The sequence below is a fragment of the Malania oleifera genome, chromosome 9 (assembly GCF_029873635.1).
Source record: "Malania oleifera isolate guangnan ecotype guangnan chromosome 9, ASM2987363v1, whole genome shotgun sequence".
NCBI lineage: Eukaryota > Viridiplantae > Streptophyta > Magnoliopsida > Santalales > Ximeniaceae > Malania > Malania oleifera.
The window spans coordinates 94,495,049-94,520,958 of NC_080425.1; the positions used below are offsets into that span (position 1 = coordinate 94,495,049).

At 37.9% G+C, this 25,910-nt stretch overlaps 2 protein-coding genes across 5 annotated transcripts; both read right to left on the reverse strand.

The window, feature by feature from the left end:
* Window positions 1–584: 584 nt before the first annotated feature.
* On the reverse strand, window positions 585–2,383 carry LOC131163590 (uncharacterized). Its single transcript, XM_058120180.1, has 4 exons — window positions 1,963–2,383; window positions 1,595–1,747; window positions 1,184–1,503; window positions 585–1,098 (listed from the first exon to the last, which is right to left on the reverse strand). The coding sequence occupies exons 1-4, from the start codon at window positions 2,381–2,383 to the stop codon at window positions 658–660; spliced, it is 1,335 nt and encodes a 444-aa protein (XP_057976163.1). The 3' UTR covers window positions 585–657.
* Window positions 2,384–5,686: 3,303 nt separating this feature from the next.
* On the reverse strand, window positions 5,687–25,116 carry LOC131165001 (phenylacetaldehyde reductase-like). 4 transcript variants are annotated; one of them, XM_058122595.1, is made up of 7 exons: window positions 24,914–25,116; window positions 24,609–24,778; window positions 20,363–20,554; window positions 17,672–17,834; window positions 15,476–15,662; window positions 10,306–10,454; window positions 5,687–6,120 (listed from the first exon to the last, which is right to left on the reverse strand). In XM_058122595.1, exons 1-7 carry the CDS (start codon window positions 25,029–25,031, stop codon window positions 5,975–5,977), a joined length of 1,125 nt encoding a protein of 374 aa, XP_057978578.1. In that variant the 5' UTR covers window positions 25,032–25,116; the 3' UTR covers window positions 5,687–5,974. The 4 variants fall into 4 exon arrangements, with proteins under 4 accessions (XP_057978578.1, XP_057978580.1, XP_057978579.1 ...); XM_058122596.1 differs by having other exon boundaries at window positions 5,811–6,120; window positions 20,477–20,554; window positions 24,914–25,113; XM_058122597.1 differs by lacking the exon at window positions 17,672–17,834 and having other exon boundaries at window positions 20,437–20,554; window positions 24,914–25,101.
* Window positions 25,117–25,910: the final 794 nt, after the last annotated feature.

A 25,910-nucleotide genomic window follows, 5' to 3' on the forward strand; every position in this document is an offset into this window, starting at 1 on the left:
GTAGAGAACATGAATCGGACGATTCTGCACGGACTGAGGACCTGACTTGAATCTATGCAAGGAAGATGGACAGAGGAGCTCCCTTCCCTTATATGGGCGTACCACACCACCAAGAGAACAGCAACAGGGGAAACCCCGTTCATGCTTGTTTTCGGCGCAGAAGCAGTCATCCCAGCAGAGGTGGGCATACCCTCTTGGCGAAGGAAATACTTTAACGAGCAGACCAACAGTGAGGAGCTCAGGTCAGAAATAGACCTACTGGAAGAGAGACAGGACCAAGAAAGTTTAAAAGTTGCAGCGTACCAGCAGAGGGTAGCAAAGTACTACAACAACCGCGTCAAAATAAGGAATTTCCATTCAGGAGACTTAGTCCTGAGGAAGAGGCGAAACAACCCGACCGAGCTAGGGTCGCACAAGTTAAAGCCTAACTGGGAGGGCCCATACAAGGTCACAGCAGAAATAAAACCCGGAACATACAAGTTGGAAGATATAGGGGGAAAAGAAGTCAAGAACACATGAAACTCTGAAATGTTAAAGAAATACTATTCTTAAAAAATCGCTTCTTGCAGCGCTGTAATAAAAGTGTCGCTTACAAAAGTTGCACTACATCAATAAAGGATGAAAAAAAATTCAAAATACATATTCTGTCCCTACAAACTAATTTGCTTTGCTCCCTTCTCCAGCTTCCTCCTCCTCCTCCCCTTCTTCATCCTCTTCCAGATCCTCCGCAGACTCGGGGCTCTCCTCGCCATAGCCATGAGAGCTTACACCATCAAGAGGGATCTCGGGATGTTTAGTCCTTACTTGATCACGACACCTCCTGAATCCAACTCGGTAAGCTTTAGAGGTGTCGATAACAAATTGGTTGGAGCCCTTGTACTTCTTCACTGCAGTTCGGGAAGCAGAAGCAGCAGCAGTAGCTTCTCGGGCAGGAATTTCCTCCCTACGAAGGCGATCGATCTCTGCCTTCAAAGCTTGCTCGCGGAGCTCGGTCTTGTGCAGCTGGTTCTGAGCGAGGACATATTTTTCCCTTGCATCCAGTGTCTGGCGATACATCTCCGCGACTTTCTCCTCCTGGGCCAGAGCCATCGTCGCCAGCTGGGAAAAAATGCAAGGCATGGAACAGTTAGAAAGAGCAGGCATAAGTAAAGAAAAAAATTTATAAAGCAAGTAAAGTAGACACCTGATACGAAGTATGGCGGATTTTCGCCGAGAGAGCGTCAGGAAGGGTACACTGGGCCTGCACAAAGTCCTCGGCGTGAACAGCCCGACGGAGAACAGACGCGGAACGGGTCGGCTCGTGAAAAATGGCTTCCACTTGAGCCTGCGAGTGCGCAGGAGGAGCAGCAGGGACTTCGTCAGTAAGGGCGCCGGAGTCACCTACTGCAGGGGCTTCCCTTTGAAAGGATTCTCTTTCGACCTCTCTTCTCTTCTTCCTACTCCTACTCACCCTTTGCTTTCTAGCTTCTCCCATGAGCGACTCATACCTGGTGAAGTCCATATCTGCGAGTATAAAAGAAAAATGGAGTAAGAACACCAACAGTAAAGATAACACCTGAACACACACATACACAAAATCAGGTGAGAGAATGACTTGAGGAAACGGGGCTGATTCCCCATTGCACAAGGACGCGCTCCTGGAGCAGCTCCTCATGAGGGATAACACCCCGTTCAGCGAGTGTACGAAGTTCTTTCAGGGTGGCTTGCTCTTCGGGGGAAAGTCTGGGGAGGAGATGTCGCACCCGAACTACAAGGGAAAAAGGGGTGAAAGGAGAAAAAATGGGTTAGACGGATAACCTACTTGTAAACCCTGAAAAAGAGGCCGGGGAAAGATAACAACGTTACCATCAAAAGGAGAAGACCAGACAAAGGATCCGTTGTAATTCAACTCTCCCGAAACAAAGAAGTAACGGGTCTTCCAATTATGGATGGAAGAACTGCCTGGTGAGAAGAGTTTATAACCTGGTAGAGAGTTAAAATAATACAGCTCCTTCTCTGCAGAATGAGACCGCATTTGGAAGCAACTTCTAAAAAGTGGGACGGTAGGCTGATGGCCCAAGCGGAGCAGGAGCACAGCAAAACAGGTGAGAGAAAGATAAGAGTTCGGAACGAGTTGTGATGGTGCTATGCGGTAAAAACGTAGTACGTTAGAAACAAAAAGGGAAAAAGGGAGCCTAAGACCCAAGTCAAGATAATCGGTATAGAGGCAGAGCTCCTCGGATTTTTGGTCAAGAGCTGACTCAGTAGCAGAGGGTAACCTAACAGTAATATTCGATGGTACAGCAAAGAAATAACGGGTGTTCTGCAGGTCAGACGAGGAGAGCTCACAACGAGCGCTCCGAACTGTTGTAGGTACCCTAAAGGGCTGTGAGGACGTCTCCATAGAAAAATGGAAAAGCCTGAAGGAAACACTACCTAGATCTGAGGGTCAAGTGGAGCAAGCAACAGCAAAGATCAAGAAGAAAGGAGGCCAACACAGATCAAGACAGTAAAATTTCACACAAACAACAAGGCAATCTTACAAGACAAGATCAAACATACAAAGCTAGCGCAAGAACAATGAAGAACATGAAGAACAACAAGACAAAAATACTATAGAAAGGAAAGCATACCTAGCACCGAATAAGGGAATTGTGGAATGGAGAGGAGTAGAGAAGGAAGCAATCCTCTTGGAATGAAGACGAGTGCGGAATGAAGGAGTCCACTGGCCTTTATATAGAGAGGAGGGCACGAATCCCTGTGGCGGGAATCTCAAGAATTTTCATTTACGAGAAGGACTGCGTCTCGAGGGAGGCATAGGAAACAGAAAATCTCTGACAAATGCACAGACGAGGCTTCCCGAGGACAAACGCCACCTTGGAAACACCAAGTTGCCTCGGACACAGCGACAGACGGATGGCCATTAATAATGCTTTCCTCCAACCCACTTTCCAAGGTAGGACGCATTTAATACCTGCTTTTTGATATCTCTCGCAGGACAGAAGCGTGCAAGTGCCTCGGGAAAGCGCGAAGGACGACCCAATAAATGAGCACGACTCATTGGTGCAAGGCCCAAAATGACGAGCACGACTTGTGAGGCATGACCAACCAACAGATGAGCACGACTCATCTGGAGGACGGCCCAAAATGACAAGCATGACTCGTGAGGCCAGAACGACCCAACAAATGAGCACGACTCATTACACGGAAAGCCCAAACTGACGAGCACGACTCGTGAGGCCAGAACAACCCAACAGATGAGCACGACTCATTACGCGGAAAGCCAAGCAACGAGCATTATGTGTAACGTCGCACAGCCGAGTAGGTTGGCCAGCTCGGCCTGATTGTCCAAAAAGCTCAGAAGAAACAGCTCGGCACGAGTCCTGCTTCAAAGAGCTCGGACAAAAGAGCTCGGCACGAATGCTTCCTCGAAGAGCTCGGTCCGAACAGCTCGGCAGAAAAAAGCTCGGCACGTGTCCTACTTCAAAGAGCTCGGACAAAAGAGCTCGGCGCGAATGCTTCCTTGAAGAGCTCGGCCCGAACAGCTCGGCAGAAAACAGCTCGGCACGAATGCTTCCTCGAAGAGCTCAGTACGAACAGCTCGGCACGAGTCCTGCTTCAAAGAGCTCGGACAAAAGAGCTCGACACGAATGCTTCCTCGAACAGCTCGGCCCGAACAGCTCGGCAGAAAACAGCTCGGCACGAATGCTTCCTCGAAGAGCTCGGTACGAACAGCTCGGCAGAAAACAGCTCGGCACGAGTCCTGCTTCAAAGAGCTCGGACAAAAGAGCTCGACACGAATGCTTCCTCGAAGAGCTCGGCCCGAACAGCTCGGCAGAAAACAGCTCGGCACGAATGCTTCCTTGAAGAGCTCGGTACGAACAGCTCGGCAGAAAACAGCTCGGCACGAGTCCTGCTTCAAAGAGCTCGGACAAAAGAGCTCGACACGAATGCTTCCTCGAAGAGCTCGGCCCGAACAGCTCGGCAGAAAACAGCTCGGCACGAATGCTTCCTCGAAGAGCTCAGTACGAACAGCTCGGCACGAGTCCTGCTTCAAAGAGCTCGGACAAAAGAGCTCGACACGAATGCTTCCTCGAACAGCTCGGCCCGAACAGCTCGGCAGAAAACAGCTCGGCACGAATGCTTCCTCGAAGAGCTCGGTACGAACAGCTCGGCAGAAAACAGCTCGGCACGAGTCCTGCTTCAAAGAGCTCGGACAAAAGAGCTCGACACGAATGCTTCCTCGAGGAGCTCGGCCCGAACAGCTCGGCAGAAACAGCTGAGCACGGGTCCTGCTTCAAAGAGCTCGGTGAAAAGAGCTCGGCCCAAACTGCTTGGACGAAACAGCTCTGCACAAAACAGCTCGGCGCAAACAGTCGGCATGAGCTACTCAAGTATCCTACCCAAAAAAAAAAAAATGGAGGGAAGACGAGGAAGTGTTAAAACCGAAAGATGCAAACACAAATAATGATTCAAAATTCTATCCAGAAATTTGAAACTAAGGGGGGGACAACTAATATGCCCATAATAAATCATGCTAATAAGGGCAGGTCAACGCCTGTCTCATACTTTCTCCAAGTCTGACTTTCTGACGAGTGATTAGCTCCGACCTAATAAAGAGAAAGAGAGATTCACGCCGGCGCCCTTAAAAACAGAGTAATAGGCGCACGCACTTATGGCCGAAGAGCGATTCACGCCCCCATGCAATAAATCTGAGCCAACCAGTGGTCAACTCAAGCCCCTATAAGTAGGGACTGGGGATGCAAGCAAAGGTAAGTGATAGATAACACTATTCTACTGTTGCATTTAGCCTTCCTAAAAGCCTTCCTTTTACTTAGGCATCAGAGTGATCCCCCGGAGTACACCCCGGGTCCTCCAAGCCTTTGTTCTTTTCTTCTTTCAGGTCAACGAGAGTCGAAGGAGCATCCCAACCATATTTTTACCCCGCAACAAATATTTATTTTTCTTAATTTTAAATAAATATTTATAATAAAATAACAGAAAATGAATTTTCTACTTATTTTTTTTCTTCAAAATAAAGTTCTTAATCCAAACAAATGATAATAATTATTAAAATCTCTTTGAAGAACACTATATATATTCGACTATTATATATTTTAGGTTGTAAACTTGTAATGTTTTAATGTTTGTATAACTATTTTATGTTACAATATATAATGCTTGCTTGAAATTTAAAGTATGAACTTTGAATTTGATGATAAAGAGTATAGACATTGTTGTGTATTATTGAATTGTAATATATGTTTGAGTTTGAATTTTATTTTGATTGATATTTTAAATATAAAAGCTAGCACTTACTATGATCGATCTTGAATTTGAAAAATAAATGTTGAGTATAGGTGACAAAAATTTTTAGATATCTTCTATTTTTTATTATTTATAATTAAATTTATATAGGTATATATTATATACATAAATATACATTATCGCATCATACTGACATTTTTACTGGTTCAACCACCGGTCCGACCAACCTGATGACCTTTACGGGTCAGCTACCGACCCGGTTTTCAAAACATTGGTTGGGGCAGACTCCTTGCTATTATTCAGTAGTAATTAACACAGTGTTTTGGGTCATAGTTATAAATTTACTAAATATCAATGAATTTTAAAATTTTTAATTAAAACTCTTTATCACTTATGCCGAAAGTAAAAACAGAAAAACAATATATAAATGAACAGGTTATAAATAAATAACGCAATGAACTTCTCTCGCAGTCTTTGTTCTCTATTTTAACATTGGCAGAGATTAATTAATCAAATGCATAAATGAGAGCAGGCCATCCCCACGCCCCAGACAAAAAAAATAAAAGAAAATTGGGAGGCTGTTTGTTGGTAGGTTATTTTGTACTTATCATTTGAAGAATAACAAGAAGAATAATGGCAAGAAAAGAAGAATTCCTATTCTTCAAAGCAGTCAAAGAAAAGTAGTAAAAGGGTAAGTGGCAAGAAAACAAAGACAGGACAAGTAAAATCAACAGAGGGGAAAGGGCATTTGAATGGAGGGGAAAGAACATGCCAATCGCAGAGATGTTCCTGGGTGCATTCTTGGCGGTTTTATTTGAGAAACTTGCCTCACATGAGTTGTGGGATTTTGCACACCAAAAGGGAATTCATTCTCTGCAAGGAATGGGAAAAAAATTAATAAAAAAAAACAGTTGTGGATGACTCAAGATGTGCTCAATAAAAGAAGCAAATACAATATGCTACTGTTAAAAAATGGCTTGAAGATCTCAAGGACTTGGCTTTCAATGTCAGGATCTACTTGATGAGTTTGCTATAGAAGCTTTGCTTCGCAAGCTAATGGATGAGCCACAACCTAGCACTGCTAGCACCAGTAAGGTACGAACTATCTTCCTGATTGTTTTAGTGGTTTGACCATTAATCCAAGTTTTGTTTCACTCAAAGTTTAAATGCATTCCAAGATACAAGAGATTGACAACCGGTTGAGAAATCAGCTTGGTTTGAATACAATCATGGTCTTAAATTTCCATGAAATTGTCGAAATTTCTGATTTCTATCACCCTCAAAATCGAAATGGCAGTCGATTTCTGTCTTACATAATTTCTTTTGAAATTTCAATGAATCATTCGAAATTTATCGAAATATCAAAATTTTAGTGAAACTTATTGGAATTTTAACTACAAGATGAAATTTCGTCGGAATTCAAATGAGAAATTTAGGAGTGAAGTGAAATTTCTATCTTAATTTATTTTATTTATTTTATCGAAACAAAAGATTATTACAAGTGTTTTTGAAAATATATGAAAAAATAAACTTACAGTAATATTTTATTTAACCATTCATGTCTAAATTATCATTATTTGTATAATAAATAATATTTAAATGATTTATGAATTTCATTTGTATTAACTAAGTATATTTAATGTACATTACCTTTTTCTTTTCTTTTCTTTTGATAATGCGGGGGCTCCAACCACCAACGAGCCTTTTGGACCCTCTAGTGCAACACCAACCCCTCAGAGTGACGCCCTCCCCCCCCCCCCCCTCCTCCAAGAGTGCGGCCCTCATAATTAAGCCGGATGCAGTTTACAGCTTCGTCGCTTACTAAGCCGTCCATTCGCTCGATTCTTCGTCCCAGGACACGTGTCGAGATTGATTTATACCCGTGTGTAGCTAGGCGGATCTTTGAGCGCATCAACTGGAACTCGAACCCACGATCTTCCGCTATTTTACAACTTTTCCACCTCATATAGAACATAAATGTATTTAACTTGTGATATATTCGTCCTAAAACTTATATTATTATGTTTGTTAATCATTTCTAAAGTTTCACAAAGAATTGCATGCTTTACCACTATTTTTTGTATTTTTTCAAATCAAAATCGAAATTGACATCGAGATCGAAATTTTCGTCAAAATTTATGTACTTTTGGAGCTTTAAAATTTGAGTCGAAATGGAAATTTAAGACCTCTGAATACAATGTAGTTGGAGATCAAATATCTAGAAAACTGTGGCAAAGGCCAGACACCATATTCTCTGTGTTTAATTCTGATGTTGACGGCAAAGATGAGAAAATAAAGAAGATAATCGATGTAATTCCCATTGTTGCGATGGGAGGGATTGGCAAGATAACTTGGCTCAACATGTGTTCAACAACAAAAAAGTGCGGGAGCGCTTTCACCTGATGGCATGGGTATGTGTATTAGAAGACCATGATGTGAAGAGGATTACAAAGGCAATTCTTCAATAGTTCACTTCACAATCCTATAATTTCAATGAGTTGAATCAATTTCAAGATAAACTAAAGAACATCCTAGCGGTAAAGAAGTCTATACTAGTTTTAGACGATGTGTAATAGTAAGTATGCCGATTGGGATAGTTTGTAGTCTCCCTTTGGAGCTGGGGAGCTGGGGAACTGGGTAGCAAAATCTCAGTGACAACACGTGATACAGGTCTTGCATCAAAAATGGTAACTATAAGATCTCATTCCTTGGAGCATTTATTGGATAATTCTTGTTGGCTAGTGATTAAGCAGCACGCATTTAAGGCTGGAGATATCACAGAAGCGTGCCCCAATTTGGTTTTAGTTGGTAGGAAGAGAATTGTGGAGAAATGCAGGGACTTGCCTCAGCAAAAGTGCTCGGTGGCCTTCTGTGCAATAAAATGGAAGTTTGTAAATGGGAGGATATTTTAAAAAGTGAAATATGGGATTTATCTGAGGAAGAGGACAATGAAATCCTTCTGGCACTGAGGTTGAGCTATCATCATCTTCCTGCACATTTGAAGCCTTGTTTTTCTTATTGTTAAATACTCTGAAAGGACTACATAATTTTTTTTAAGCGCACACAATAAACGTGGGCAACAAGACTAGAACCCAGGATCTCTTGATAATCAGCTCTGATATCATGTTAGATTACCACTTTAACTAAAAGCTTAAGCTATTAGGTTGTGGCCAATAATGTATATTAAGCTTTGACACCAACCATAAGTGCTAATTGATCTCAATTTGTGATGCATGACCTCATCAATGATTTGTCCAAGCATGTTGTAGGATAAACGTATTTTAAGCTAGAATGTGAGAAGAAACATGAGATTTCAAGGGGTAGCTAAGTTCTTATACATCTTAGGATTTTAACAGAAAAGGAAGTTTTGAGACTTTTGAAGAAGCTAAGAATTTATGGACCTATGGAAATTCAAACCATAGAAAAGTTATTCTCCAAGCCATTTCAAAACCTCATCTCTTCAATGCCTTACAGTCCACAACTGCCCTATCGTCACATCCATTCCCCACCATTTGCTCCCCCAACTCGCTTCCCCAGTTGGGAATCCATGGATGTCATCTGCTAAACCACAATTCGCCAGGAAAGGACACCTTTGGCCTGAGATTCAGTTCATTCCATCAGTTGTAATGGACAACAGATGCGTGCTTGATCCAAAAGACAAATAACACTGATCCTGTTCCACTAAACAATATCAACCAGTTGAGCTCATCATCTGCTCCTCAATAGAGGCACAAGAAGGTTCATGAAACTTCATTCTATGCTGGTAAAACTCCCAATAGAAAACAAAGTTCTTCATTTTGATGCCAAATTTAAATGACTGCTATGTATTCCTCCTAGGTCAAACCATTGCATCTGACATAATGGAAACGTATAAAATTATTAACCTTGTTTCATACAGCGGACTTACTATGCAAACATTTATACCTGTTAGCATCTTTATTATTATTTTCTAATTACTTGTATTTTCCATCCGGTGAGGTGAAATTTAATCGTATGTATCAAATAACAATCATGATTTTTTATTTTTTTATTTTTATCTTGATGAGCGCTCTACATTTGGCATCTGCTTGGGAGAGACTGAATCAGAACAAGCTGTAATTTTCAAGTTCCTCCCATCTTTTATTGAGTCTTGAATCATGACTCGTAACAATTTGAATTTCCATAATGCATTCATGAACCTTTTCTTATGGAAAAAGCAATTTTGCACCTTTTAATGCCCTCTATTTTGAAGGTTTTAAACACTTCATGCTGTTAACACTGAACATTGGATGATGGTATAATTATATGGCAAAGGCTCATGATTTAGAGGCTTTTTTGGTTTTGTTGGCGCTTTTTAGTTCCTAATTCGATTTTGAAACGTGCCCTTCCACCATGTTCTCAAAATAAAATCCTTACAGATTTATATTAGCTTATTTTGTGAATTCATTTTCATAATCCACAGAAAGTTCTAGTGACATTTGAAGAAAAGGAGACCCTATTGGAATAACATCTAAGATTCCTTTTTTTTTTTTCTTTTTTATTTATGTATTGTACAAGAATTGAACTTTTTCTAGCTGGGTCGGTGAGTTTGCCCATTCATTCATAATTATGGCTTAGTAGCTAACATAATTTTCATTTTGAAAATCCAGTAGGAGTCCCATTGATTACAGGCCTGAAAGAAGGCTTGTTAAGGCAGTAACATAATCTGGTTTTCAGGGTAGAAACTGGAGGACATATGACATCCTTCAAAACAAACAACAAACAAAGGCTTAAGCCCCACTCCCATGAGGTGCGGTCAGCTACATGATCCTTTTCCGCCAATTTACATGAGTGGGTGGACAACTAAGATTTCTACTAGGATGGACAACTAAGAGGACTAACGGTTTTGGAACTGATAAATGTAAGGATTAAAAAGGGCAATAGGATTTTTTAGTCTCTGCAATCAATAGAACGATAAGAAGTTCAATCCCTCAAGAGTCAAGACTATCAATACCTTTCCAAGAAGAAGTTCATTATAAATATATTTCAGCACAAGAAACTACTTATTTGCATGTATTCGCATGACTTGTGAAAATGTACCATTAGCTAAGCCCAGTAAGTTCTTCTCCTTAAAGCTTTCAACAGTATCCTTCAGGCTCATTTCAATGGGAGTGAAGTTGATGCCCAAACTTTTAGCTCTCTCTTTGGACACCTTGTAGGTTGGCTCAAAAGGCTTGTCATCCTCACATCTGCCATGAATGAATAACATAGAAGTGGGTCATGTTCAGTACTCCTAATTCCTAAGTTGACAAGGCCAAACTTGTAAAACATTAGGAAAGGAAAAAAAAATATGGACAAATCCACTTTTTTATTTCTGGTTATCAAGGGAAAAAAAAAACATATATAATGAACAAAATTTTGATTTTTTGCATGTCATAATCTTTGATTTCTTTTAGGCTCCGTTTGGAACTTAGAAAATATTAGGGAAAGGAAAGGAAAATATAAAGGAATCCTCATTTTCATGTTTGGTCATCAAGGAAAATGAGAAAGAAAATAAAATATATATACCAAATCTATAAACAAAAATTTTATTCTACACATCATTAATATTTAGTTTTTAAAATTTTTAGTCATATTAAAACAAACCTTCATTTTTTATAGTATTTATTAGAGAAGGAAAATATAAGGGAAAATAATTTTCCTCCTTATTTTTCTTTCCTTTTCTTTTCTCACGTAAAATCCTTGATCCAAATGGACTTTTAATTTTTTATCATCAAGTGTTTGATATAGTAAGAAAAAAAAATAAGACTTGGATTATTCTTTTTTTTTTTTTGTTTTCTCAAATAAAATCTTTGATCCCAAAATAGCTAAAGCATGTAGTGTTAAGTATGGTTTTTAACCCAAGTTCAACATGTCGACCAGGTTTGACAAGAACTAGTCACTTTTCAATTTGGATGATGTCATCAAACTGAAAATGGATACATTGGATTGAACATGAGTCAACCCAGCCAGAACTAGCTCAGCCCAACTCCTTCGTACACGGTGAACTGGGCAAGTTGACCCAGTTTTCTTTAATAGAAAAAAGGGTGCATGATTTTCACAAAGCTGGATTTTGAGTGATTTAGTATTTCTTCATTCATTCCCATCCAATCCAAAAAAGCCTTATTAGATTTCCACTTTACCTAAAAACTTAAGCTACTATTAGGTTGCGGGCCAACAATGCATGCTTTAACATTCCCCACCATGCAACCCAAAAGCATGTCGAGAGATATACATATATATATATATATATAACACACATTACAGAGAATATAATAATTTTGTAAACACCACATAATAAATGTGGGCAATGAAATTAGAACCCAAGACCTTTTGGTAATCAACTCTCATACCATGTTAAGGTACCACTTTACTTAAAGTCTAAGCTATTAAGTTGTGGATGAACAAAACAAACCCAAGACCTGCCGAGGAGAGGGAAGAAGTTGCCAAATCAGCCAGCAACCCCACAGCAGTTTTTCCTCAACAAGCAATATATGCCACGCTTATTTTTACACAAGCACCAACTTAAATACATACATATACATATTTCAAGAATATTTTGACTTATGGCAGCATTATCAATCCCCGTCCACCAAAAAAAAAAAAAATTAAAAAACATGGTCAAGGAAAAAAAAACATAATTTTTCTCTTTATAGTTGATGTTTATTTTTATAAAATAGAAAAATTACAAATTTTATAAAAATTAGCAATTTTTTTAATTATAATTAATTACTAAGTGGTTATTAATCTATGACGACATATTTGCAATATTATCTTTTATTATTGTAATATTGTCATCATATATATATACACTAACATCACTAATTCAACCACCAGTTCAACCAATCCGACCGTTCTAGTGACTTTATCAGGCTGATCACCAGTCCAGGTTTCATAAGAGAAACAATCATCAATGGCAAGCAAAATATTAAGAGAATGCAGAAGTCTAATAATGATTCATTGATAGTTGAAGATTAAAGCCTAAAAGTCGGAAGACTTGGAACAGCAATTTTATGGTAATTTAAGAAATGCAGTTTTATCTACTTGATTTTTCTAGTTGAAGCGTGTAAGAAGTTAGCTGTCAATCGAATATCGACAAAAAATGCACGATAAAACCAGACTGTTTAATTTCTATTAAGAATCTAGACACATTATTGGTCAACACCCCATCAGCTTAAACCTTTGAGTGATGTGATGCCTTATTTTGCAGTTTAATTGTTTAATTAAACATATCTGCACATAACCTAACATAAAGGATAAAACTATTGAGGCCTGATATACATTGTTAGCCCACATCCTACAGCTTAAAGCTTTAAGGTAAATTGATGGCTTAAAATGGTATTCGAGCCATGGTAGCCAGTTCCTTGTTCGTGTTTATAATCTTCATGTTAAAAATAGGTTAAATTTTGTGGAAGGATAAAGCAATAAGTGAACATAAATACCACCAAAAGGGGGGGAGATGAAAAACAAAAGGCAGCAGGGTAAATCCAGTGATCGACATGCTATATTGACCAATATAGAGTGGAGCTCTGTGCTATTTAAACATTAAATAACTTATTCAAACCAAGTCACACTTAAATTTATGTAACTACTTCATTTGGCAATATAAAAAGAGAACATTTTTTGAAGGACTTGTTACCTCCTATTATTGCTAGGCAAGTTATAGAAACATGATCATTGTGAAATGTTGGGTGTACAAAAATTACCAAAAAAACCGAAATCCAAACCGAAATCAAATGAACTAAGTTCTTACACGGTCCAACATCCTGAGCCTAAGATTAAATACTGCTGGGAGTCTGAGAATTGGGACACTGATATGCTGAAAAACTTGGTAGGGTTCCCCAAAACAGATGAGACATTGTTGTCATCTATAAAGCACAAATCAGGGCCTGATGTGTTTGTTTGGAAGCCTTCCATAAATGGAAAATTTTCAACTGCCTCGACTTGAAAGGTGATAAGAATTAAAGGGGAGCAGTACCCGTGGATGGAGTGGGTTTGGCATAATCTACTCCCTAAAAAAGTTTCAATGTGTATGTGGGCAGTCATGTTCCATTGTCTTCCTGTAGATGAGAAAGTGCGGAAACTGGGAGTTGATGTGGTATCATGTTGCAACTGCTACGTGGATAAAAAAGAGGAATCCCTCAATCATGTTCTAAGCACGGGATCCATCACAAGTATGGTTTGGAAGAGAGCAACGTCTGTCTTGGGAATTCTAAATTTTGATGATGAACCTTAGAGGGTTAAAATGAGTAGATAGTTCAGATGTGCCAAAAAATCAACCCAAAAAGGTACAATCATCAGTTTGTTACCTACTATAATTTATTGGAGACTATGGCTCAGACGTTGCAAAGCCCGCATGGAAGATAAGTATGAGTCGGGGATTGCAGTTTGGTGGTTATCCGTGAGGTTTTGGCTCGCAAAAATTCCAGAAGGCGTGAAGGGTTCTCTATCTTCTATTGATAAGAATTTATTGGAAGAGTTCCAAGTCAAAACGATAACTCTGAAGGTTAGAACTCCTCGAAAAGTAGTTTAGGAAAAGCCTCCTATAGATTGGTTGAAGCTAAATATAGATGGCTCTTGTAGAGGAAATCCGAGTTCTAGTGGTGGTGGTGGTATCATCCACGACTCATCAGGTAATATTAAGGCTGCTTTCTCTGAAAAATTTGAGTCAAGTACTAATAACGGAGCGGAGTTGCAGACTCTTACTAGTGGTATTCAGCTTTGTAAAGAGTTAAGATATCAGAATATCTGTATTGAAAGTGACTAGGATTTGGTGGTGGGTTGGATCTCTTTTGGATTTTGCTCAATCTGGTACTTATGGGACTTTTGGGAAGTGTTAGAGGAGGAGCTACAAGGCCTTCAGTTCTCTATAAAGCACCAATTTAAAGAAGGTAATCAGGTGGCAGATTACTTGGCTCGTCAAGGCAAGGGAGGCAATACGAGGAGATATTTTGTAGGTGATGTGCTACAGAACAAAATGAGAGGTCTAATTCGTATGGATAAGATGAGTATTCCAAGCCTTCATATTTAATTGTCATCATTTGCTTCTCCTTTGTTTTCCACAGGTTTTTTGTTTTGCAGGTATTTAACATCAGTTTGCAGGTAACTTGTTTTTTTTTGTGTTTGTTTTTATTTCTTTTGGGCTTGTTTAGTTTGTATTAGTTGGTTTTTGGTTCTGTTTTTGCTAGGCTTGTTTTGGTTTTGTAAATCCCTTGTGGTATGATTGTAACCACGATTTTCCCAATATATTAGGGGTTTTCGTTATATATATATAAAAAAGTATAATTTACATTTAATTATTAATCTGTAATTAAAACAGTGTTTGCAGAGAAGGCATGATCATGGAGTCTTACTGAGATGGTGAGGCTCCCCACCTTGTGAATTAACGATGTGGGACAAGTAAGCAACAGCTTTACTGCTTTACAGTCTGTGCACCATGCAGTGCTGCCCACCTGCCAGCCTCCCCTCTCCCCTTGCACTTTCAAAATTCCCATCTCCCATTGTCCCACATCAATTGTGCAAACGAAAAGAAGAGATGTCCCTTATAAAACACCAAAATCCATCACCCTTTTAAACCCTTCTCTGCTCTGGACTAATGGGCTTAGGCTTGGAGCCCACTGAAGGCTTTGAAATGTCATGACAGAAGCCTTCAACCCATGAAAGCCTGCTTGAGTGGTATTTGTTATTTAAAAACTGATTTTAACCAAAGATAACTGGAAAACCAGCGGTTTGGGTTCCATAATGAACCAATGGTGTGCGGTTCAGTATTGGTTCAGATAAATTGAAAACCAAAAAATTTGGTTTGGTGTTTGGTTTTGCCTATAACCGAACCGACTAGAACCGATTACAGCACTAGTGAAATGTTTAGAAGTTCAAACAAGCTCACATGGCAATGAGTCTATTGACTAATTTCAAGTTTTGCGCTGTCCAAACATAAAATGAGATCTTAAATATCTCACAAACAGCTTCCATATGGAAACAACATAATATCTTGGTTCTGTTTTTTAAAATTAAAATTCAAAAAAAAAAAATTCCCTCTGTAAGTTTTCATACTAAAGAATAAACAAATCTTAAAGAAAAAACAAATTATGCGACCAAATAGGACAGTAGTAAGCAAAGAGGCAACCTACAACAGTGGAACATGCAAATATACCTCAGTGATGTCTGAAATTGAACTGATGAGTGATGCACAATACCATGGATGAGGGATCTAAAAAAAAAAAACCTTTACCTTTCAGGAAGAGTTAGTGTGGGATAAAGTTTGCGCAATATCTTTACAACCTCAGAGCAGTGCATAATATTGTCAACTAAGCAATATCTTCCACTAGCTGAAGGAATTTCATAGACTTGAATATGTGCATTGGCAACATCTCTAACATCAACATATCTAAATGTTCTGTTGGGAAATGTTTGAGCTCCTGCATCAAGGAAAACCAACTGATTGCATCACAAAACAACTTTCTCAGTAATAATTTGGCAATTTCACCATCAACTTCTCAGATGTCACCATAAAAAGATTCACCGAAAATGCAAGTATGGCCTTCCTGTAAGCAGAAGTGGGGCTCTATCAATGAATTCACAAAGCAAAAACTTCCCACAGAATAGCATCTCAAACACTATATTTGACGCTGACTATGCATGATTATTATATTTTCCCTAGAGAAAGAATAATTATTCTATGTAAACACTTCACTGTTACTTTTTGTCAATTCTAATTATTTCCAGTTAAAAATGAGAAGACATACCTTACACACACACAAACACATATATGTATATATGTATGCATGTCAGGTGATGATCTCACGCAGCAGTTGCCTTGTTAATTGATATTGAATATATTGTCAACCAGAAGTTTCCAAGGAGGGCACAAATGAAACTAAGAGTTTGTGAATTATTTGTGCTGGAAAACCAACTCATCATTATCTCTAGTTGATATCGAATATATTCTCAACCAGAAGTTTCCAAGGAGGGCACAAATGAAACTAAGAGTTTGTGAATTATTTGTGCTGGAAAAAGTCATCATAAAGGATATTCAATGCTTAAATAGTTTAACATATTTAAAACATTATGAATGATTTTAGAGATAATGAATGAGTTGGTTATGACTTATGACCAAACTAACCCATTTGGAATGGATTGAATGTGGATTTGTTTAAACTTGAACTGTTCAGACCAGTTAGCTGACACGATTCAGGGAAAATGGTGGGAATTTTTAGGCATCAATGCACCCCATACAGCAACGAAGCACACCGATGAGGGATAATTTGCATTGTATTATCAGTTTTTTAATAGCCCTGTACACCATTCATGACAAATTGATAATACAGAGTTGTGGTCTCAAATTGTAAAATCATTTCTTTCAGATAGAATAACATAATAAAAATAACTTGGAAATGCTTATTTATACTAGAAGATTGCAAAAAGTGGAAAACACAGCCACACTCTTCATTCTTCAAAATTGTAGAACCCTTAATTGGTTCAACTTGAATTCAGCTATAAAATTAAAAGCAGAGAATATTTTTATATATAATCCAACTCACCAATCTAGCAAAATGTTTGTCCTCAACCCCTTCGTGAAATGTTGCTCTTATCACACAATGCACACACACATACATATAAACAAAGCAGAAGGAAGCATAAGCAATATAAATATCACATCTTTATGCTAGTTGCATGTCTTCACTTTGGCAGTTGGTGGATTATTGAAGGTCAACTAAATATTGCGACGAAGCACGTACTATTATTCAGTGTTTTAAAAGGCTCAATCGAAGCTCACCTTAAGGCAAGGCATGCTTAAAACGCTTCAAGGCTCAATCTAAAATACCAAATTCCAAAAAGGCAAACACATTACATGTTGAGGCTTACGCATTTTTATAAAAAAACACACCTTTTGCTCCTTTTTAGTTGAGGCTTAGGCATTTTGGGTGTGTGATTCTCAAGTTAGAATTGGTTAGAAAATTTTAACTAAATGTTTGTAAAAAAGGAATGTCATAAGATGTGTTTATTTCTAAAACTCTTAAACCTCAACCTTTCCAAAATAATTGGACTTGTATCTTACGTCATGAAAATAGTTTGAACTTTGTAATGGTATAACTATCTCTTGTCATGATTTATGTCATGTATTCAAGTTAGCAATTTTTGAATGGCCAACAAGTATCTTGTGAAGTACATCTAGTTTTTTTTTCTTACATTATATTTGCGATTTTCTTAATTTTTACTTTATTTTAAAGATATATAATTTATTTAACAAATTTTTATCTTAAAAAAAAATTCTCAAAAGGCTTACGCCCCAACACCTTAAGGCTTACACCTCACCTTTTCAGGGTCAAAATGCCTCGCCTTACGCCTTCGCCTTTTAAAACAATGCTATTATTTAATTGAAAGAATATTGACACATTAAAAAACCTGATTAGTTGCTGAACAGTACCATTTTTGAGTTTCAGAATTGGTTCAACACTTGAATTAACAGTTGGCTGCAAGAGAGGACCAAACACCCATCCTGGATTTATGCTAACCATGTCAATCCCATTCTCTTTTGCAAATTTCCAAGCAGCCTGCTCCGCTAGTGTCTTCGAAAGCATATACCAAAGCTAATAATGAAGTTTGAAAAACATATAATGAGAAAGTCATTACTTTAGAAATAAAAATTGTAATAAATTAAAGAGAATAGAACAAACATTTGAGGTCAAAATATAAAAAGGAAAGAAGTGGACACTTAGGATGGGAGGAGCATTCGGTTCCATCTCATGCTTATTAACTTCAATTTTCGCCTTGCTTTTTTCATTTCCAGCAAAACCAACTTTAGTTTCTGTGCTAACTTGTGTCAGAGAAATGATGAGGAGGAGAGGAGGGGAGAGAAGAAAGAAGAGAGGGAAAAGTGTAGAAAAAATACAAAAAAGTTACAAAAATTCATCTAAAAAACTAGAGGTAACTAATGATCAAGGTAGGTTCCTTTAATGGCTGATTGCATTTGCCCACTTAAAATACACCACTAACGGAAAATTCTCCTCTAAGCTTCTATATTAAGCAAAATTCACTAATCACATTCATCATGCACTTGTCCAATTTCCATCCAATGTCCATTGGGCATAAGGCCAAATTAAATACTTCGGTTGTTACTTCTCGTGTTGATCAAGCTAAGGGGTTGCCTGAATTCATGACTTCTTCTCGTCTGCTACCAACTTAGCCTATCCTCAAATCAGTGCCAAACGGAGGCTGCTTTATTTGGGGAAGAATTGATAGTGCAGTCACTGATCCCCCATGCACTGCCCGTAAACTAAGGTTGTATCACTTGGAAATTTTTCAAGATGGTAATAAAAGTCAGGATATTTGAGTATATGTATTGCAAACTTGTATTGTTCATTCATTTCATTTTCCCCTCCATTCTGAAAAAAATAAATAAATAATTCTCCTCCCCCTTTTTTTGGTTAAACATTCAAATCAGTCTTCAAATGTTGGTCGTCAAGCTGATACATCTGTTTCTAAGAAAGGACCAAGGGCATTGCATTCATACATAATCTATGCAACAAAATAACATTGTAGAAATTCAATTCAGTTTTTAAAGCATTACATAAAAGTATAAAATAAAAATAAAAAATGCCAATCTATGAAATCCGTTTCTAAGCAAGGCCCTTAGGCTGGTACATTGATCGTGTTTAAAAAAGAAAAAAGAAAAAAGAGAAAAGAAAAAAAGAAAGAAAGAAAGACCAAAGGACATAATGTAATTTAGATTTAAGGGGTATTTTGGTCTCCTTCGTCGGTTATCTATACATTTATGGTGAACCTCTAACCCAAATGCACAAGCAATGCAACTCGGGTGGTTATTGCCCAATAAAAAAGTTTAGAAGAGACAAGCTAAAGATGGAAATGTTTTATTTCTATATATTGTAATTAAACGTGTGAAAGGCGTGTAAAAGAGAGTCGTTGTAAATTTGTAATGTATATTTGGTATGGAGTACTGTGGGGGCAGTAGAAGGGGTAGGGGTAGACCTAAAAGAACTTGGGAGGAGATAGTGAGTAAAGATTTAATATCCTTGAATCTATCAAAAGAAATGGTCCATGATCGCATAAATTGGCGGAAAAAGATTCATATAGCCGACCCCACCTAGTGGGACTAAGGTTTGGCTTTGTTGTTGTTGTTGCTGTTGTATATTTGGTATGGAGTCTAACTGTGTTAATGTACATATCACAGGGTTTATGTACATATCCTGGAGTAAACCCAATATACAGGGTTTAGCCCGAAATACTTTTAAGCATCTTCTCCTCTCCAAGTTTCTTCCTCTTGGAGTGCCATATATCAAATCAAAAAGCAGTTTTTTGAAAGTCTTCATTAGAAGAGTATAGCTTTCAACAAAACAAGTATCAGCTTTGCTAATTAAAAATAAAATTTTAACATTATCTAATTTCTAGGCCTTGTATGACTGTCTCTACTTGATTTAATCAGGGAGGAATCACAGCCCATGACAATCCAGAAATTAGGACATGAAAAGTTGGGGGTTCATAAATACCACAAGCACCCATTAAGAATTAGGTTTAAGATATAATATGCTTATAATGGTTCATAATTAATTATTTATCTTTATAATTAACTGCACAAGGCTAAAATAATGTATAATTATAGAAAAATGAAAGCTCAAATGAAAATACAACAGAACAATGGCACAAACTATAACATGATAATAAGAGAGGCACAAGAAAGCTTGTGAAGCTTAACACGATTAAACATCAACAACAATAACTTGGAAAGCACAGCAACCATTGCATACTAAAAAATGACATACTGAAAGCAACATCTTAAGGTTAGAAACGGAGAAAAACAAAAGGTCAAAAATGGTAGGGATGCAAAATTTTGTAGCCCTTGCTCAATTGTGCAATAAATAAAGTAAACAAAACATCCCATGATTACACTTGATTGTGTTTGGGCTCCCACTCAAAAATACTCCAAATTGACGATGTCACAAAAATGTTCTCATGTTTCCTGTACCATCATCCCTATGATATAAATGGTAGAATTCTCAGAATTTATTTTGGGAGTTAGTGTCCTAAAACATGCAGCTTCACGAAAATGACTTGCAAGAGAGAATTACTGACAGCGAAGCAGCTCATAAAATAAATGAACCTTTAGTTCCTTGCAAAGAGCTGGATCAGAAAACCAAGTTTCATCAATCACCACATCAGGACTAAGAGGTTTACCATTGAATACAACAGAGGCCATGGAAGATGTTATAACTACCCTTTTGATAGATGGAACTTTTGCACATGACCGTAGAACATTAATTGTCCCCTTTAATGCAGGATCAATCAGTTCTGCCTGAAATATTGAGCAGAATAAAAGGTAAGGTTCCAAAGGAACTCAGCTAATTAATGGAAAATAATGTTGCACACACATGAACATGATCTTAAATCAAAACAATTTATAATGATACACGTGGGATGCTGCATGCTATAACTTCCCCTTACATGTCTTGGTTGATAAACTAGCATAGTAGTTCAATAGCACCAAGAGTAGTTTGAAATGATTACTCTGTTATCCTAGATAGAAAAGGTTTCATGAAAATTGTGCCGTTGTTGAAGCTTTTATTAATTTAACTGCAATTTTCATGATTTTTTTATAATAAAAGAAATTATATTAAATAGGGAAAAAAGAAGGTACAACATGCGGGGACAAGGAGTCCGCCAAAAAAACTGAAAGGACAAAAAGGAAAAAGAAAACAAAAAAACTGAAGATCACACCAAGAAACTAGATAAAATTAACCAAGAAAACCACTTTTCAGACCCTTTCCATCACAATTTACCAAACACTTCCAATTTGCTAATTCTCCATGACCCTTCAATTTACGAATTTTGCCACCATCCAAGCGAACCTCATTTCTTCTAGTATCACTCAACTTAAAATCAAACATATCCAAAAGATCTTGAAATTCTAAATCCTCCTTTGGCATTTCCTCCACAGAAGTAGGCAATATTCCATCCCTAGGCTGTGAATTGTTGACTAAACCATCGTTTTCAAAAATACACTCCCTCCAAACCTTCCAACGGGGCAGGATGAACATAATATAAATCCCCTACTCCGTCGCAAGAATCAGAAGCATACCCATATTGTCTACGAATCTCATCCAACAATAACCCGCCACCATAGTCAAATTCATTCAAACAATCATTTTCTAAATCTGAAATATCCCCCCATTACTTAACTTCCTTTTCTTTCCTTTCCCCATTGCTGCACTTGACCTCCTTGTTTGTAAGAGAGTCCTCCACTATGCTAAGTTCTCCTCTAGAGCTCTCCCCTTAAAAGCTTTCTCCCTATTGCACCAGAATTTTCTATCTTCTCATCAAACACCTTCCTCATTTTGGCATCCATATGAGCTAACTTCCTGCAAGCATACACCTTACTACCCTCAAATCTATCAAAATTCGGTCACAATATATCATCTATCTCCCCCATAATTGCTCTTGGAATTTTTACATCTTACCTCCCCCTTTTTTGAACACTCTTCCAGCCTTACTAAATTTTTAATACCACAATCTAATTCTTGTTCCAAACTATTAATAATCGGGGTAGGTACCAGAGTTTGATCAGCATGCCTTGAAGTTTGGAGCACTGGACTCTGAACGTAAAGTTTAACCTCCTCCTTCGTACTGCTCATTTCCTGAGCTCCAAGGACTGAAATCTGGTCCTTCCTATTCTTGAAATCCGGCTCTCACTTGTCTGATTCTCGTTTTCCTGTCCAGCATCTTGACCTTCACCACTTACCTTCTGAATAGAACCCAAGGAATGAGGACCTCCCCTAGACTCCTCATTAGAGTCGAACTTAGATAAACCTAAGCCTTGGGCTTGCTCAAGTAAATGGCCCAGTTTATATTAAAAAAGAAATACCCTTCTTATCAATTAGTTGGGCTAGGTTCAAAAAAGAGAATCATACCTCCCGGCCCATATCTCTTCACTTCCTCCCCCCTGAATGCAGCCCTAACAGCCTCTGAAACGAACGAATCCTCCATCGGAATCCTACCTACCTTATCAGGCAAATCTGACTGGTTGACCAAATTGCAGCCTTCAGAGGTTGCTGACCGTTTAATGATTAGTTGTCTATGGTTGGTTCTGGCAGATTAGCGACAACTGCTGCTGACTTCGGAAGCTCAGCCTTGTTCATCTGAAATACACCACCACACCTACAGCACTTATCCTCCTTAACAGCTGCCAGAACTCGATCTCCAGAGAGGGCTTGACGATCATGACCCTCACCTCCATCAATATTACCTTCCAGCACAACCTGCCTCCATGATCTGAAACGTGGATGACCATCTGCAACCATGACACAAATCTTTTCGCAACTCCTTCGCCAAGTCACAAAGCTTCTCCATTCCTCACCTTTTGCACAATCGGTGATGAACCTAGGAAACTCCTACAATTCCAACCCAACCCTAACTCTGGGAACTTTCCCTACTTCGCCCACCTAATCAACAGCCAATAGTTTGTATACCCTTGCAAAAACTCCAAAAACCCCCTCTCCATCTGACCAAAGACCAATAATCCTTCAACAAACCACGAAACAGCCTCTTCCGATAACCTAACCCATCTGTTATGAACATCATTCTTCTCGAATTCAAGCAAAGATGATCTCCACTCACCCTTGTTTAGCTGCAGATCCAAGGATATTCCTTTGATCTGAAACGCTTGGCTCGTCATAACCTAAACCAATCTTTATCGCTGCAAATGCACGAAGAAGGAGAGGAATATTATCACAACGGGGAGAGCAAGGGAGAGAGAGAAATGAACAGGGCCATAACTTCTGACAAAAACATTGGCAAGTGCCCATGCATTCATCAATTTTTCCCTAGAAAAATATTGAGAGAACTTTGTGGCTCCATTTGGCTAGGTTCAAACTATTTCCAATTTTCATGAATCATGAGCTATATGATTTTGGAATTGCATAATATTAATTTATAGTGGAGATATTCAACCAGGTTATATATATATATATATATCATGGATCAAGATGTCCAGTGGTGAGAAAGGGATTTTTATCGCCAATTGTCAATTTCGTTTTTGATGGGTAATTATTCATTTTGTCTAACTGTGATTTGTGAACCTCCTTGCATTGCTCAAGTTTGCTTGGTGCTTAGATTTTTTGGATGCATTTCCAATTCACATTGCGTGGCATTGGATATTCAAAAGGTTGTATTTTTGTGTCTTAAGACTGAACGCCCTTCAGGGTCAGCAGCATATGGAGCAATTGTCAATTGCGAACTTTAACCTAGCTCAACAATTATTTTCTAGAACATGTTACCAGTGTTGAGCTTGTTTACAGTTATTCCAGAGCTTATATCATTAACAAAAATAAATCCTGTTTGTAGCAGCGCTGTTGTGCTTGATAGCATAATTACAAACAAGTCAGTTGATCATAGTTGGATGGATAAGAGAATCAGGGCTAAAGGAAGGATTATTGATGAGTATGGCATGGGAGTGATGGAATGATATCTCATAAACGAAATGTTTCCTATATTCTTGTGGTGAAAGTGCAATGGTAATATCCTAATGGGAATTTTCTAAAACCAACCCGACCATCTAACAAAATACAATTATTGAAAATGTTGGGCTTTTGTGAAGCCTAGTTATGTTTTAATTTGGATGACGACCCGACCTCTGTTTAATTAGAGATTTCTATCCTAAGGCTTAGTCCATGGAGCGAAAGCTTGGACCGTGAGGTGTGCTTTCGGGTGATTAGGGTTGGTGTGGTTGTATCTGCGAGAGAGAGCGAGAGCGAGAGAATTGTATCGCCGCACTCTCTGTGCTTTCTTCCTGATAATATTGAAATCCCTGCAACTTCGTGGACGTAGGCAAAATTGCCGAACCACGTAAATATTGTCTTGTGCGTGTGATTGAATATTTCTTTGGCGTTATTCTTTCTCTATTTGTTTCTCACAAGTTTCGGGAATTTGTTCGTATATTTCTAACAAAAAATTGTGGAAAGCAATAAAACAATTGAAAACAATGCAATCATGGAATGTTCAGTTTTACAGCTAAAAATAAAATATAAAAAATATATATATAAAAAAAAAAAAGATAAAAGTAATGATCATATTGAATGACAGCATGAAGAGAAGTTCTAGAAATTATAACACAATATCAATTAGTAAACTTGTTCATTAATTTATGATAATTCACTCCCTCATTATCTTTAGTTTATAAAATTTGTTCATTAATAATAATAATAAAGCACCGTTGAGGAATGGTGTAAATCGATCATGAAATTGAAAACAATTAAACTTGATAGCCAGACAGAATGATGTTTTAGGGCTGAACACACACTAAATTAACATAACAGCAATTAAAACAAACAATATAAAGGAAACAGAGGGTAAACCTGTGGGTCATTGACTGCAAAAGAAACTGGGGAAGCTGTATGAAAAACACCTTCGCATCCATCAACTGCAGAATCAAAAGACCCTTCTTCCGATAAGTCTGCTTTCAACAAATGAAGCTTTTCTTTAGCACCATCAAGCGAGCGCAAGTGTTGTGTCTTCTCTGGATCATCTGTTACATACATAAAAATATACGACCAAATAAAAACAATTAATCCCAATCCCAATGCATTAAATATACAACTTAAGAATTGAGAAAGTGAAAGATCATTCCGGCTAAATCCAAGAGAGAGAGAGAGAAACCGACGGGGGTTGCGAACGGTAGCTCTGACAGTATAGCCGCGGCGGAGCAAGAGGTTCACCAACCAGGAGGCTATGTATCCAGAAGCTCCGGTCACGCAAACCACCTTCCCCTCTCCGCTCATCTTCTCTCTCTCGCTCTCTCTCTCTCTCTGAAACTGAAGCTCTATAGCTGCTGCCTTTATCAGGGCCGGCGACAGCCGACGGCTTTGAAAAGCGGTTATCACGTGACTAGCACGCGACTCTTATTCATTAAAAGACGGTTACTGTTAATGATTGGCCACTGTAGAAAAAATGTTTTCTTGGTAGACTGTTAATGATTCAGAAAGTTAAAATATGTTGGTAAAAAAGGAATTTTCATCTTACAATTACTTTTTATCTAATTTTCAAAAAAAATCACAATATTCTTCTAACTTGTCTTACTATTTATATAAAGAATTAAAGAGGTTATAATTGTAAAAAACAAAACAAAATTATTTTAAATTAAAAAAAATTGAGTGTGTATGTATTTTTTTTTTCTACTGAAAAAACAAAACAAATAATAGCAAAGTCTGCAATTACCTTTGATTTTATTTTATTTTTTCTAAAAAAAAATAATAATTCTTTCTTTCTGCTGCTTAATGGATATAAATTGAAGATTGACAAATTGATAAGCTTTTGACTTAATGCAAAATAATTTTTTTATGTTTTAATTTGGATATTATAAAACAATTTGCTAAGTTTGAAGAAGGAAACTGCATGCATAAAAAATAGTAGTTGTTTACGGTTTACGAGTGAGAATATGCGTTTGAAAATATGATAATAAAATTGTTGAATTACCACTCATTTCCAGAAAGCTTATTTCCTTGAAATCTACAATTAGTAGGAAGTTACAGATAGAGGGCTCAAAATTTACCACACACGAAATCTTCCTATCTACTCAAATCAAGATTAGTAGTGAAGACTTCCTGCAGTATGGTAGAGTATATTTGAGTTAGGGCATAGGGTAATTGTATTTATCATAT

Bases quoted from the DNA above. Each gene is read 5' to 3' on its own strand.
- LOC131163590 (XM_058120180.1), bottom strand. From the start codon at position 2,383: ATGGAGACGTCCTCACAGCCCTTTAGGGTACCTACAACAGTTCGGAGC. The intron at 1,504-1,594 runs GTCATTCTCTCA...TTATACTCGCAG, and splicing joins AATCAGCCCCGTTTCCTCAA to ATATGGACTTCACCAGGTAT. The intron at 1,099-1,183 runs GTGTCTACTTTA...ATTTTTTCCCAG, and splicing joins TCCGCCATACTTCGTATCAG to CTGGCGACGATGGCTCTGGC.
- LOC131165001 (XM_058122595.1), bottom strand. From the start codon at position 25,031: ATGAGCGGAGAGGGGAAGGTGGTTTGCGTGACCGGAGCTTCTGGATAC. The intron at 24,779-24,913 runs GTCGGTTTCTCT...TGTATGTAACAG, and splicing joins AGCTACCGTTCGCAACCCCC to ATGATCCAGAGAAGACACAA. The intron at 6,121-10,305 runs GTACATTTTCAC...CATTCCTTGCAG, and splicing joins CTTACTGGGCTTAGCTAATG to AGAATGAATTCCCTTTTGGT.